The sequence below is a fragment of the Dinoponera quadriceps genome, unplaced genomic scaffold, assembly GCF_001313825.1.
Source record: "Dinoponera quadriceps isolate SergipeBrazil2010 unplaced genomic scaffold, ASM131382v1 scaffold1782, whole genome shotgun sequence".
Classification (NCBI taxonomy): domain Eukaryota; kingdom Metazoa; phylum Arthropoda; class Insecta; order Hymenoptera; family Formicidae; genus Dinoponera; species Dinoponera quadriceps.
In genome coordinates, this window is record NW_014555947.1 from 810,591 (window position 1) to 824,203 (window position 13,613).

Below are 13,613 nucleotides of genomic sequence, written 5' to 3' on the forward strand. Positions count from 1 at the left end.
GAGGTTGGGGGAGGGGGGGGGGAGAGGGAAGAGAGGCTGAGGAACGAGAGATCGATGCGAGACGATCCGGATGCGGGGAAAAATTGATCATATTTTTCGGATTGCCGCGATCGAAACGGAGGCAATATGGCGGCGAGAGTACGAATTTTCGATTCGCCGAGATTCGAAGATCCTCCTGCGCGTCTCGAGTTTCACTCGAGATCCATCTGACGATCGATTTCCGAGTTTCGGTTTAGTTCACTCGCAACCTCTCGAAACGTCTATTTCGTTCTTCGCGAAAGCAGGTACGTTTGTAATGAAATGTCGACGAGTTCTCCCCTCCGTCCGGACGGGATCGATTTTAAATTTATTGTAGAATTTGTCGCGCCACGAAATAATTCAGAGATATCGAGATGTAATCCCCCGCACATGCGGCAGACATACCGCTCGATTTCCCGATTGACATTTCCGATCCACGCGATGCGCGCTTAATAAATCCGTGTTTCGTTCGAGTAATTGTAAACACGCTTTCGGATATTGCATTTGTAGAATAATTAACCCTCAGATAATTGTCGTTGTTGACCGGCCACCGTTTTTCACTACCAGTGGGTGCGTTCGGTGAGCTTGTGACCTTGTGATTTCGTCCTCCCTCGTTCTCTCCGTATCGTCCCGTCATATTTATGTTCTTACGCGCGCAACATTTTTTCCCTGTTTCGAGCGGTTTCTCCGGAGATTACATTCGATCTCTCGTGTCTATCAAAAGTCATCCCGGAGTTTCGCGGCATTTTCGTCACGTTCGCTCAGACGAGAGCTTATCTTCCCACGTAATGATCGACGAGTGTGTGCGCGCTGTTGCTGCATCGTACGAAGTTCGGACATGCAATGGTAATGCAAAACCGTGTTCGTTCCGAGTTCGATCACGTTTGACATTTGTCATCGAATCGTACACCGTCGACCTGATCTCGCAAATCTTGATTTCAGAGTGCACTTTCCCGAAACTCGGAAATCGAAAGTGGCGATTACGTGGGAAGATCAATCAGCTTAAAATCGTGAGGCGATGCGCATTTATAATTAGAGCCTATATCTAATTTCACCATCCGTAAAGTTCGCAGGATTTAATTATCTTTGTTTCAATTATGCGCTTATTTCTCGCCATTTGGATTTGTGTACCTTGAGAACCTTGACTTTTTGCGACTTCGAGCGATCCCTTATTTCCCTTGAGTTGAAACACCGGGAAACAAACCGAGGTAAAAGGGGCCGCGCGCGCGTAATTAAGATAAAGATAATTCGCAGACGTAATTTTATGCGTGGGGTTAGTTTAATCAGACGCATTATTACGCACGAAACACTCGGCTGCGTGTTTACCATTTCCGGAAGATCTCATTAAAGATAAGGAATACCACGAGACTTAGTTTTCCTACGGCCAAATTAATTCTCGCGTTTCGCAAATATGTGAAATTTCCGTTTACAAAATGGCGTATGTGTACTTTTTGCCCGTTTACCCTCTCTAATTAAGCCGCATTCCACGTGAAACCCGTGAGATAAGGTGGAAGAGGAAAGTATCGTTCGAGAAAAGCGTGTACATTCGCACGACACCTGACCGTTGCATTATACTTCGTCTGAGAACCGATTGCGGTTACGAGGGGACTCTTCTTTTTTTTCCTTTTTTCTTGAACGTTCAGCGCTGAGTTCTTATCGTAGATGACGCGAATGCGAATGATTCACGCGCATGAATGGGTAAAAATATTGATTTTCCGATCCATCCCCTTTGTATTTATAGCGATGCTCCCGTATCCATTCCAACGGTCTAAAGTTGTGCAATACTTTCGACACATCACCACCACGCGCGAACACCGCGGCACATTGTGTACGTAGGAGGAGAGAGAGAAAGAGGAGCATAAATTGTTAAACAGGGGGTCGCCGTCTCGAATATATAATTACCGTATAATAATTTCGCTCGGGATTCCCTTAGCGCCGCAATGCTCGATCGTTAAATCCTTTTTAACAATATCGCGCGACGACGTAGACCTTCACTGCTGATTGTAACATTATATGCAAAAAAACAACAATATATTATCAGATCCCAGTAATTTCATTTTACGATTATAATTACAAACATCACTTCTCCTTTTGCTCTGCTAATTCTTTCTCTGCATGTCTACGCGTTACCAATCTGTTAATATTTTCCACCAACAGTTTCCTCCGTGTGGAATACATTCTCCATAATGTGTGTGCTGTGTCGCGACCGAGTCTGTGAAGAAAGTCGAAAGAGCGCGAATCGCGTGAAACAACGTGTGCGATTTTTCATACGCTCAGATTGTATCAGCGGCAAACGCGACCAGACGCACGCTACGATTGTATCGCGATGTCGCCCCCTTTAATAATATTGCGCAATAGAGAGAAGTAGAATACGGATACGTGTTCAATGACGATGCGCGAGCATGCTCGGCCGCGAACTTCCAGACGCTGGTCAACTTCGCGTGTGACAGATTAAAAGGAGCGACAATGCACGACCAACGGGACCGGAAGAAGCGCGGCGATTGTTCGCGAGCACTTAAAGGGAAGAACTATCTTCTCGATTCGTAGAGAATAAAACTCGTCCCTTTCCCCTTTTCGGCTTATCGCTTCGCGCGCGAACTTCTCAACCGGCAGGTGAAACGACGAGCGACATGTCACTATTAACCCTGAAAAGATCAGACTGACCTCAAGTCACTTTCATTTCGGAGTAGTTTTTCAAAAAAGCTAATTTTGTGCGATGTAATTTGTTTACTTTGGCAACCCGTAGAATTATAAACGGGAAAGAAAACAACAGTCCGGTCTCGCGACCGCGTCGATAAAGCTCTCTCGTGCGCCCACCGACCTAGCCGCTCTCTGCTGTCTTTATCGGTCATTGGCGACGAAACGGCCGCGACACGTTTTGGTCCGTGATCTTGGTGGCGGGACAACGCCGGGCCAGGTGGCATGCCGCCGGTGGTACCTTTCACCTCTGGAAACCTGCCAACTCTTCCTCGAGGGCAAGGACAGAGCTGGCCAATAGATCACGCCGCGGTCCGTTGCACACCACTACCGACTCACGCGTTAGGGGTGGATCACGTTATTTCCGTCTACCACCAGCCATCAGCCTCGGCGCTCTTAAAGGAGATTCGCATTTTATGAATCAAACGATTCCGTCCGTCTCGCTCGACGCGGCGTGTTTCGATTATTGAAAAGAATACGCTTTTGTCTCGGGATCGTCTCGGGCATGGCAGCGTTCAGGAAGGCAGTCTGTATTATTTGTGTACGGATTAATCATAGCAATTGGTCTCTTGAAAAGGTCTGACATCAAAAAGTTTTGGAAGGTCTGCGAACCTGTCGCGGTTTCCCTCTATCCGACGGCTCTCGCTCGAGAATACTCGTCGGTCGATACGACCGATTCGCGTGTCCGGTTTAGCCACTTGTTTCAACGCTCGGCCTGTTTTTAACTGTCTCACCCCTGTTTATATCCTGTACCGTTCGAAGATAGCTTCTAATCGCGGATGGAAACACACGTATCGAATACGAGACGAGACGATAACCGGTGGACCGTTGGGCCAAGGCAGCTAGACTTTACGTTTCATTAATTCGGAATAAGATTCGTTCAACTACAATTTCACGAGACACGTGTGTCGTCTATAAAGAGAGAGAGAGAGAGAGAGAGAGAGAGAGAGAAAGAAATCCGATTTAAACGAGGTCGAGAGTATACGCGACACAAATCGCGCATTCGTTCGCCACGAATGCTTTCGAGCTCGCGATCTTCGGTCAGATTTACGATCGCTCAAAATCGTCGAAGCGATCAAAGCATTAAACAATCGAGGTACGGATCTCTGCAAAGCCAAAGATCGTGTCTCGTGCTTCGCGTCTTATCTGTTCAGTTGCATCGCGGATGCCTGAGCGGCTGAAGTTTCGTAATTGATGCGCTTTTGCGCTAGTCTCATGACGTCAACAGTCCTTTGGCGGGAAACGTTGGTTCCCGTCCCCCTCCCTCCCTCTTTCTCTGTCTGTCTCTTTGTTTCTTGACCTGCCCGCAGCGGTCTTGACAAGCGACCAGCTGATCGCTTCTTCTCCTGATTACCGACCACGTCGGCGTCAAGGGAGTCGCCGCGATCAGGAGGGTGGACGACGACGACGTTGGAGACGTCGCGTCGCGTCTGCGCGTCGCGACGTCGTCGGTGGGTCGGTCGGTCGGTCGGTCGGTCGGTGGGTAGGTATTGATTTTCCGGTCGTGTTGTGTGAGTTAGTGTGCAGTCGTTCACTCGTTGGCCGTGCGCATACACACGCGAAACACACACTCACTCCACGACGGCCGGCACACCGCGGCGCGGCTGCGAATCCGCCCGCGGAATTCCGCAAGGTCTCTCTCCTTGTAGCGTTCAGTGAGTGCTACCCTCTGGCCGCCTTGCGGAAGGTCCGACCGTTCCTCTAAGCCCCTCCGATCGACGTCTCGAGCGAGGCGCTCGCGGACCTTCTCATTGGTTTCCGTTGTGATTGTCGAGAGGAAGATCTCCATCGTTCGATTTCGCCCACGGTGCTCGGTTGCTGTCTCCTTGTCGTCGTCGTCGGTGCTTTGACGTGATAAGGTGTCGTTACTCTCACTCTGCTCTCGGCTACTTCCTTCGAGGGGACCGCGAACGAGAACGCGACTCCGCGAGAACGTTTAACAAAACGGCATCCGGGAACGAATGTGAATCGCTCAACGTGTAGGGATACTTGTTCTCACAACGAGCGTTGTCTTCCAGTTCTCGCCGAAAATCACACTCGATCTGATTTCGTGTTCTTCGATTGTGTGTTGCAGACTGGTCTTGGCTGGATTGCTGCGACCTGGGAAAGCGGTACCAGGAAGGACGAAAGGAAGTTAGCGGCGCGTCGACGACTGGTGAGAATTCGCGAGAGGTCGCGTGGAAGCCGAGGAGCCGACCGAGAAATCTCGTCGAGGAAGGAAGACGGTTGTCCGCCGGTATCTAGTCTCATCATCAGGCACTCGACGCGATGCCTGCGCCAACATCAGCGTCAGCGGGTCCGGCCGAGGGCGGCCCGCCCCGCACCGAATTGCAGGAGTTACAGCTCAAGGCCGGTCAGACCACGGATGAGGTGAGTCGGCGTGTATTTATACACACACATGTGTGTGTGTGTGTGTGGACGGACGTATACATATATGCATATGTACATGCGTGTGTGCGTATGTGCGCGCGCGCGCGCGGTGTGACGTATCGTAACTGCCACGAGGATTTACGACGACCGGGAGCTAAAATCAACGCGATATCGCCGATGCGAGTTCGGTCCACGAAGACGATGCGCGAACCGGCGTTTTTCCACGATTTTCAGCTCCGATTTACAGCTGCATGCCGGCTCCACGCTGAGTGTAACGATCGTTCTCCGCCGAAAGAAATCTTCATCGTCGTCGTAACGTCTTAACGTCGTTCTCGTTAATTAGTCTGGCAGTCGTTCTTTGAAAACGATATGAATGCTGGAAGAATTCTTGAAAGGGAGATCTCGAGAACTCTTGAAAAGAGAATCCTCAGACGCGAATATCGTGGATCGAAATCGTTCTGTGTCGCGAGCGCTTGAACATTAATCCTCGGTGGTACCCGACGGGTTTCGTGACTTTTCGCAGTTTTTGTTATTCGACACGCGTGATGAAATGTTTTTACGCAAAAAGGGGAGGATACAAGGTGCGATGTAAAGTATCGGAAAATTCCGGAATCTTCCGTCCTCCGAGGATCAACGAATAGTTAACGAATCAGCTCTTTTCTCAGAGAGATCGATTCAACCCGCACGATCCTTCGTGATTACAAACGAAACATTAAGTCGTCGTCGCGTAACGGACGTGTAACTTGTGGAATCGACTTTGTTTCAGTCTCTGGAGAGCACAAGGCGTATGCTGCTGCTATGCGAGGAGGTGAGTCTGTCCTTTTCAGTATCGTCCTTCCTATTTTGCGCATCGACCCTCGATCCGAGTCCCGATCGTTCCTCGATCCCGCCGATCAGTGCTAATCTCTTTGAAGAACCATCCCGGTCACCATGTAGCGGCCTTTCCGTGACCCCCTTTTAGCCCTTTGTAAGTCCGCCGACTTCCGAGAAACGACTCCGAGCCCCCGTCTCTTCCCTTCACCCCACGTCTATCTCGTAAACTAGGAAACGATTTTCATCGACGAATCGTTGCGCGCTACTGCGACAAGACGGGCGCCCACTGCTTGCTTGGAGTTCTACCGAAACGATGCTAAAAACGATAGCGGCAAAGAGAGAAAAAAACGAAAAAAAAACAATAAAGGAAACAAAGGAGTCGCGCCAGAGAGAGGTGGGCAAAGTACTATTTCGATCGTTAACCGGTCAAGTGGCGATAGTACACACCTCGAGATCCGATTCCCGATCATCGCGCGACGTTTCCGTGAGTCCTGCGCCGTTCTCTACAAGGAGGACTCCGATGATTTGGACTTGAGGTATGAACGGATTAACAAGTAAATCACCGAGGTCGTCCTCCGTCCTACGATGTCATCGAGAACCGGTCGAGCCCGTCAGGAAAACTCTCGGAGGGGACATGTTAACCCTTTCACAGTAGCGAGTCGAAGCCGGCATACGGAGAGATTCCGAAAGATCCTCTTTCGTGCCTTGGGAAAACGGAGTCTCGCGTTTCTTATCCGCTTGGTCTTGTTATTCAACTTCACGCATTTTTGTCTCTTTCTTTCTCAATGCGAGACGCGAATTTGTGAATTCTTTTTTTTTTTCTCTCAATTAGAACCCGTGTACACATCCATCTTGTAGGATTATCTTGTTGAGTAGAAGCGTACACGCGACACGCGGGTAACGTTGATAAGGGTTGACGTGTTAACATGCGAACGTGCGAAAGTGCAGCGCCACTTGACTGGTTGGAAGAACGGTGGTTCTTCTCTTCGCGGGCGCGTCGAATTCCGCGTTTCCGCTCTGCGAAATCACGCCCGCTAACAAGACGCTCCCGCGGTAGCGCGTCTAAAATCGTCGCAATCCGGGGATGGTGGGAAGGAAGGATAAAGAGGAGAGCTTCAAAGGGGGTTTCCGTGTAAAAGTAGGGAGAAAAAAAGGACGCGAGAGGAAGTGAGACTTCGACAAGGGAGCCGATGCGCCGATCTTTCGAAGTAGTATTTTATCCAGCTCTGGCGCCGCAGACGGTTCCCGAGCGTGTTGTTGCGGTCCGAGCGTGTTGTCGCGGGGGATAAAGAGAAAGTTAATTATAACGTTGTGCGCACAACGAACGAACGAGCGGGATGAGAGGGCTCGTTCCCCGACGGGCGACGGTGCAATAATCTCCTCCGATCTTTGCGATTTTGGAGTCGCGAGAATGGAAAGAACCGAGAGACAGAATACAAAAGAAAAGAGAATGGATCGGGGAGAACAGACCACGCGAGAGCGTGTATATCTTGGCCTCGCGTATGAGGAGAAACTGTAAGACGACGCATCGACGCGCTCCGAGAGAGACGGCGAGGCGCGTGACGAACGCGCGCAAAAAAAATACAAACACACACACAGAGAGAGAGAGAGAGAGAGAGGACACGTTCTCGCGTTTGTCGTGTCGATTTTTTTTCTCCTCTTTGTTCAGTTCGCGAACATGCGAAGGTGATTTACATCGCTGAGAATCTCTGACCTGGAACGTTATTACGAACATTCAGTCGCTAACGATGCGCGTACGATAGAGCCGGATCGGGATGGCATTCCGTCCTGGGTACACGTGCACACCAAAGTATTAACGTTTATTAGAACTCGCTGGTCATTCTAATATTTGTGAGCCTTTACTAAAGTTCGATGTGCACTCGTGCGCGTTCTTTTGCGGGTTTATTTTGTAATTTATCGTGCGAAGAGCGCTCCGTCGTATTTCCCCGCAGCCATCGATCGTTCGCGAATTCGAAGACGAGCTTTTCTTAGCGACGGATTCAATCGATGAGACGAAAAAAACGGGAAAATATTATTCTTCGGCTAAATTTAAGTGAATTTTGCCCAAGCGACGGGGAACTCTTAATTTGGGATCCGATTGCCAAAATCTTCGCCTCTTTGGAAATTTGAAGCCGGCCCTCTAGCCGGAATTTCACGGGCGGACAGAGTCCACGTGGAATTTGTTGATCACTCGAGAAAGGATATCCGGTAGCTCTGAAACATAGCTTACATGGATGTATTCAGGAAAAGTAATCCGAAAAGAATTCGGGGTCAGTTGACTGGCGGGGCAATAGTTTGCGCGGGAGAAATTGCGGAATATCTTGTGAAAAAATTTCCGAACAATTTGCTGCATCGATGTAGCGGACGAATTAAATTTCAAGCCTCGTTCGGAAGTTCCAATGCTGTGCGGAAGTGACGACGTGCACAACACGAATATTTTCCACGATACGCGTCGCGTATCGATTCGCTCACGTTTTTATTTTCACCGCGTGTGTGTGTATGTATATTTTATACGCTTATTGCGTGCGCTCGCGCGCGTCGCGACCGTGAAAAAAAGGAAATAAAAGTTCTATCTACATATTCTACAGCTCTCTCCGTGTTCTCTTCCTCATTGCATAATTATTCGCTGTCTTATGCTCGTACCTTCGGTATCTCCTCTTGATACATATGTGTGTGCGCGTCTGTATCTATGAATGTATGCGGTTCTATATATTTGTTTTGTACATACGGGGATGTTTACTCTTCTTCTAACTTTTAACTTTACTATACTTGGAGGAACGAACGCAACTGGCTTCCGCGACTCGCGATCCACGCTACATTTTCGCGTCTCTCCTCTCTCTCTCCCTCTTTCTCTTTTTCATAATAAAAATTATTATCGTGCGGCATTTATTTCGCGAATCGTAGAGCGTTGAACTGTTATTACTTTTTTTTTTATCGAAAAGTTATCTCTGAAATATTGCATCACGTTGAAACCACATTCTCTACAATTATCTTCACACGATGCATTTATCAACAATTGTGTACGCGTTGCGAATATGTAAATTTTCCACTCGTGCGGTAAATTCGTCCGGGATTTTGCACTATCTAAATTTGGCCGTGTCGAAGAACATGCGAGAATAAGAAGTGAACGATTCACTTTTCAAATTTCTTATTTATCGCAGTTGCGTAATATTACGTAGCCACGAGTGCTCGCTTCACTTCTATTGCGTCGCGTTACAATTCACGTCGAGATAACGCAAAAAAATCGACGAAGCGAAAACGCGAGATTCCGCATCTTCGACGGAGGACAGTCCGAGAGAATCTCCGTCAGAATTTCTTTGCTCGTGAAGAACGGAGAGAATCCCTTTAAGGAAGGAAGCCCTTGCGTCGTTCCGTTTTAGTCTCTCTCTCTCTTTCCTTCTCCCTCTCTCTGTCTCACTTTTTCTCTCTCTCGCTACTTATCTACCTGTGGCTGCACTAATAAGCACGTGTTCGCATTTCGAGCACCGGAGACGTCCTCGAATCATCGACTGAAAAGCGTACGTAAACACCCGCAATGCGCAATGCGTCATCGCCTTCTGGATGACGATTGTTATTATCATCGTCGTCGTCGTCGTCGTCGTGTTTACGCACGTTGGTAATGAAGATCGTGCGAGCGGTAGATCGCGTCTCTCGGTCGAGACCAATGCAGCACAAGTCGCAAACTGCGGTGTCCTCGAAGAGAGGACCGGGTATTTTTCGTTCACATGGCGATGGGGACGAGACGAGACGAGAATCTCCAAAATTGTCCGCGATGTCAGAGAGCGATCGGCAAAGGCGATCAATCGCTTGCTTCTTTACCTTCCTACACCTCTTCCCTTCATCTCTTCCTCTTTTGCTCGATTGCGAGTTTTCTTATCACTGGATGAAAATCAGCGATTACCCCCGCATCTCTTTTGCGACCTTCTTTAGCTTCCTGCGACAGTTTGCGAGCGACGCGGATATTTTTTTCTTCCTTGATGACTGTTGCTTGCATAAGAAGGTGCGCATACTTTGCCCTTTTCGTGCGATCGATCTCTTCGCTCGAACGAAATTTCTCTCGGGAACAGAAGAATTATTTTGTAAAAGAAAGCGCCGGGACGTTTCAGCGAGCGAATTTGATAAACTTGTTACGTGAAAACATGGAATTTTTTTTCACGCAAACGCAAAAATGCTACGCGAAAAAGTTCAGAGGATCCAATTTCTTTTTGTACGTAATATCGCGATTTTCGCACAAGTACGAAAGATTTCCTTTTTTTTTTCTTTTTCTTCATATTCGTCTTCGGTCAGACTCATCGAAACCCGTGGAATTAACTTCGCAAAGTGAAAAATCACCCGTGGGAGAGAATCAAATTTGTTCGTCTCGTGCGATGGGATTTTCCCCGAAGTAACGCTCAGTCGAGCTGTCATTATTCACCAGCGGCAGCAGACACGTCACTTCCTTATATTTGTATTGATCCTGCGTTAACGCGACAAATAATTGGCAATTAACGCTAATATGATTATTTCGCGCGACAATATCCGGAAAATTACGGGAACGAATGCGCGGAGCAATCGAACGCGATACAATAACGATCAGTTAATAACGAGTAACAATTAATTGACGATAATAGTGACCACCAAATATAATGTGAGACGAATTTATTCGTGGGTAATCTCGTGGTTTGTGATATTAAAAAAATTCGCAGAGTCCGGTCACGATTTTGCTCGCACACCGTCGCAGCAGCCACGACACAAGTGATTTATGCTATGTTTCAAGCCTCAATCAAAATCGGTAAGGGACACTTCCGACGATATCCTTGTGAGCTTCAATAAAAACTTGAGCTAACAGTCTAATCGTTCTTATCGTGTCTGAATATTTATATACGTTCTGACTTGATTATCCGGTTAATCTGTCGTTTAGACAGCTTGATCATATATCATTATCATATCACACCATATTATATCCAGATACGATAGGAACGTTTAGATTTATTTTCGTCCTGATGTTAAGGCTTTATTGAAGCTTAGCGTACATTTACACCCTTCTTTCTTCCTTTCCTATTTCATTTCCGCGAGTCCTTTCGTGAACGTCGACTCTTTTGTTCTCTCCTCGTGCGTATGTCTCTTGAATCGATATCGCGTATCCATTGATCGCTCATTGTTATGTAACCGTAAATGAGAAAAAACGTTGAGCGTTCACGGAGATTCCCCTCTTGCTTCTCATCTCTCTCTCTCTCTCTCTCCCGTGTTTACGAACGAATCGTAGGCACGATTCAGCGTGAACGTGTATCGCGCGCGAAGATGCAAGCGACTTGCGTCGCGTCGAGTCGTCCGTTGGATTTGTAATTGATCCTCAGGTGATTGTACATACGCGCATTGTATTGTACCGTAAAGATTGTTGTACAGCACAGCAACGCAAATTACCCGACTGCGTCGAAGTCCGCGATAGCGCAGCGAGCGGAGAGAAAACTATATCCATGTAGATTGGTCGTGAGAAAATAGAGAAAGAAATCAGTTTCGCGGATGAGCGCGATTCGAGCTTTAACCCTTTGCTCCCCGGCGCTCTCGCTTCGTGAAAAAAAAAGGATAAAAAGACGCTGTTTGTCGGCGGATATTTTTCGCGACGATTTTCCGTAATAATGGTGTCTCCGGTTTTCTCTTAACGTTAAACTGTTCTATATTAAATCTGGATCTGCAATTCACGTTATAAACGGAATAACGTTTATAAGCGAAATGCAAACGAAGGTCGACGCGTGTTTTTATCCGCGAAGCGATCGATGGTATATAAGACGAAAATTATTAAAGAAAGTCACCGCGTGATCGTTGACATTTATTTATGTTTCAGCCGATTTTTTCAATATTCTAAATTGACCATCAAATCCGTGACTGAAAGTACAAGTTATCCTTGGACGCTTTGTGTAACGATTAATGTCCGTCGAGCGTATCGCTTTCTAACGCGAATTCGGTCGATAGTCTTTATATGTTGTAGTCATCGTTCGGAAAAAATAATTCTGTCTGTCGGGAGTATATATCGCAGATCCCTATCGTCGATTACGCTTTAACGCAGATGGAGTGCGAAGGGTTAAAGGGAAAAATCGATCTTGCGACCGGCACGCTCTTCGAGATCCGATCTTCGAACCGAGAGCGAGAGGAGAGTCCGCTCTGGCTTATATAGGGCGGATCCGATCCACCGTTGTCAGAACGATGGTACCGCGATGGGCGACGAGACGCCGGGAAGAGAAACGACAAATACGACTCGAAAAGAGAAAAGCAAAAAGAATGGAAGAGGAAAGGAAAAGAAAGAAAAGAGAATAACAAAAAAAAAAGAAAGATGGAAATAGGAGAAAAGCTGCGTCAGGATATGTAACCAAAGCTGTTGCTGCTCTCGATATTGTCCGTTGCTGGATGTTACGTACGTGTTGTATACGTGTGCGGTGTGTGCCCATGTGTGGTCTCTTCGCTTGCCTGATCCGCGATCTACACTTGCCTTGTTCGATTAGCTTGCCCGCTCCCCGAGATTTCGTAAATTGAAGTGACAGCGACCGGCGATTGTAAACGATACAGTTGTAGTTGCGCAAGCAACTAGAAGATTTAAAAAAGAAGAAAAAAGAAATTTTTCGAAAATTACAGTGGAAGAGAGAAAAATAATTTATCATTGAGAATGAAAAAAAACGTCTTCCATATTCCGCAATGCGAATTGTCAAAAAAATGCTAACATTTCTATGATTAGATATATAGTAGAAAAATAAAAGATATGTGATAATAAAAGATAAAGAAGTATTAAAAAAATAATTTTGTGATAATAGTTGCTGGTTCGCCACTTTGATCAACGAAATTTCGTTGCTTGCCCGCCTTGGCTGCCTGGCTGTCTGTGCGCGCGTGTGTGTGTGTTTGCCTATTCCTTCTCTGCAAGCCACTATCCACTTTCCCCTCTTCAATGCAACTTGCTGTCACTCTTCTTAGAGGTGATCATCGAAGCTCTCAGCATTCGATATTTTCCGTGCACATATACATTAACCCGCGTGTGGTCATATGAAACAAATGCAATTTCTTGCATTGCGCATTTCCTATCGCATTTCATATACAGGCTGTCCAGAGAAAGAGCCTCCTCTTTATGGAACTCGCAATTGGCTTTTGTGTGAAATTTCTTTATGCAAATTAGTAATGATTTAAGAATTAAGGCTTGTGGGGTGTGAAGATTTTGAAAATGACTGGTTTTTCTTAACAATTTTTATTGATAAAAGAGATCAAACTATCAAATTCCTACGAGGAATAACATCCCGATAGTTATATATATTTTTTCCAGGACACCCTGTACGACACTTATCGTTAATTACGACATTCGGGAAGATATATATTTAATTCTTTGTACTTGAATGCCACACACTTTACGACGCTGCAAATGTTGTTATTTTGATGTCACGTGTTAATAAATGAAGATAATCTAATAGTTTTGACAATAAATGGAATGGCACACGCTATATTATTTAATGCAACATTTTACGATTGAGAAGTAGCGGTTGTTAGTGATAAAGATAAACGCGTCGAGCACAAAGGATTGATATCTTGTGATAAAGAGAAGCGACATTTTGTTTATCTTTCATTTCCCTATTCATTCTATTATCATTTAGATTTTATCTAGACTTTATCGACCGCAGTTACTCATACTATATATATATGTTCGTCACATTTTGGTATCACTGACCTCTCACCCTTCACGTTTACCCCCCCCCCCC

At 46.6% G+C, this 13,613-nt stretch overlaps 1 protein-coding gene across 3 annotated transcripts in view; it reads left to right on the plus strand.

Annotated features, from left to right (window-relative positions):
• The window catches only part of LOC106746036 (synaptosomal-associated protein 25), a 42,349-nt gene that overhangs the window by 451 nt on the left and 28,285 nt on the right, over positions 1-13,613 (plus strand). For 2 of the 3 annotated variants that reach the window (XM_014622159.1, XM_014622157.1), the window contains exons 2-3: positions 4,790-5,085; positions 5,852-5,893. In XM_014622159.1, the coding sequence (XP_014477645.1) occupies positions 4,984-5,085; positions 5,852-5,893 (144 nt within the window). In that variant the 5' untranslated portion in view covers positions 4,790-4,983. Of the gene's footprint in view, positions 1-4,311; positions 4,695-4,789; positions 5,086-5,851; positions 5,894-13,613 lie in introns of those variants that run through there. The other variant, XM_014622158.1, reaches the window with a different exon arrangement.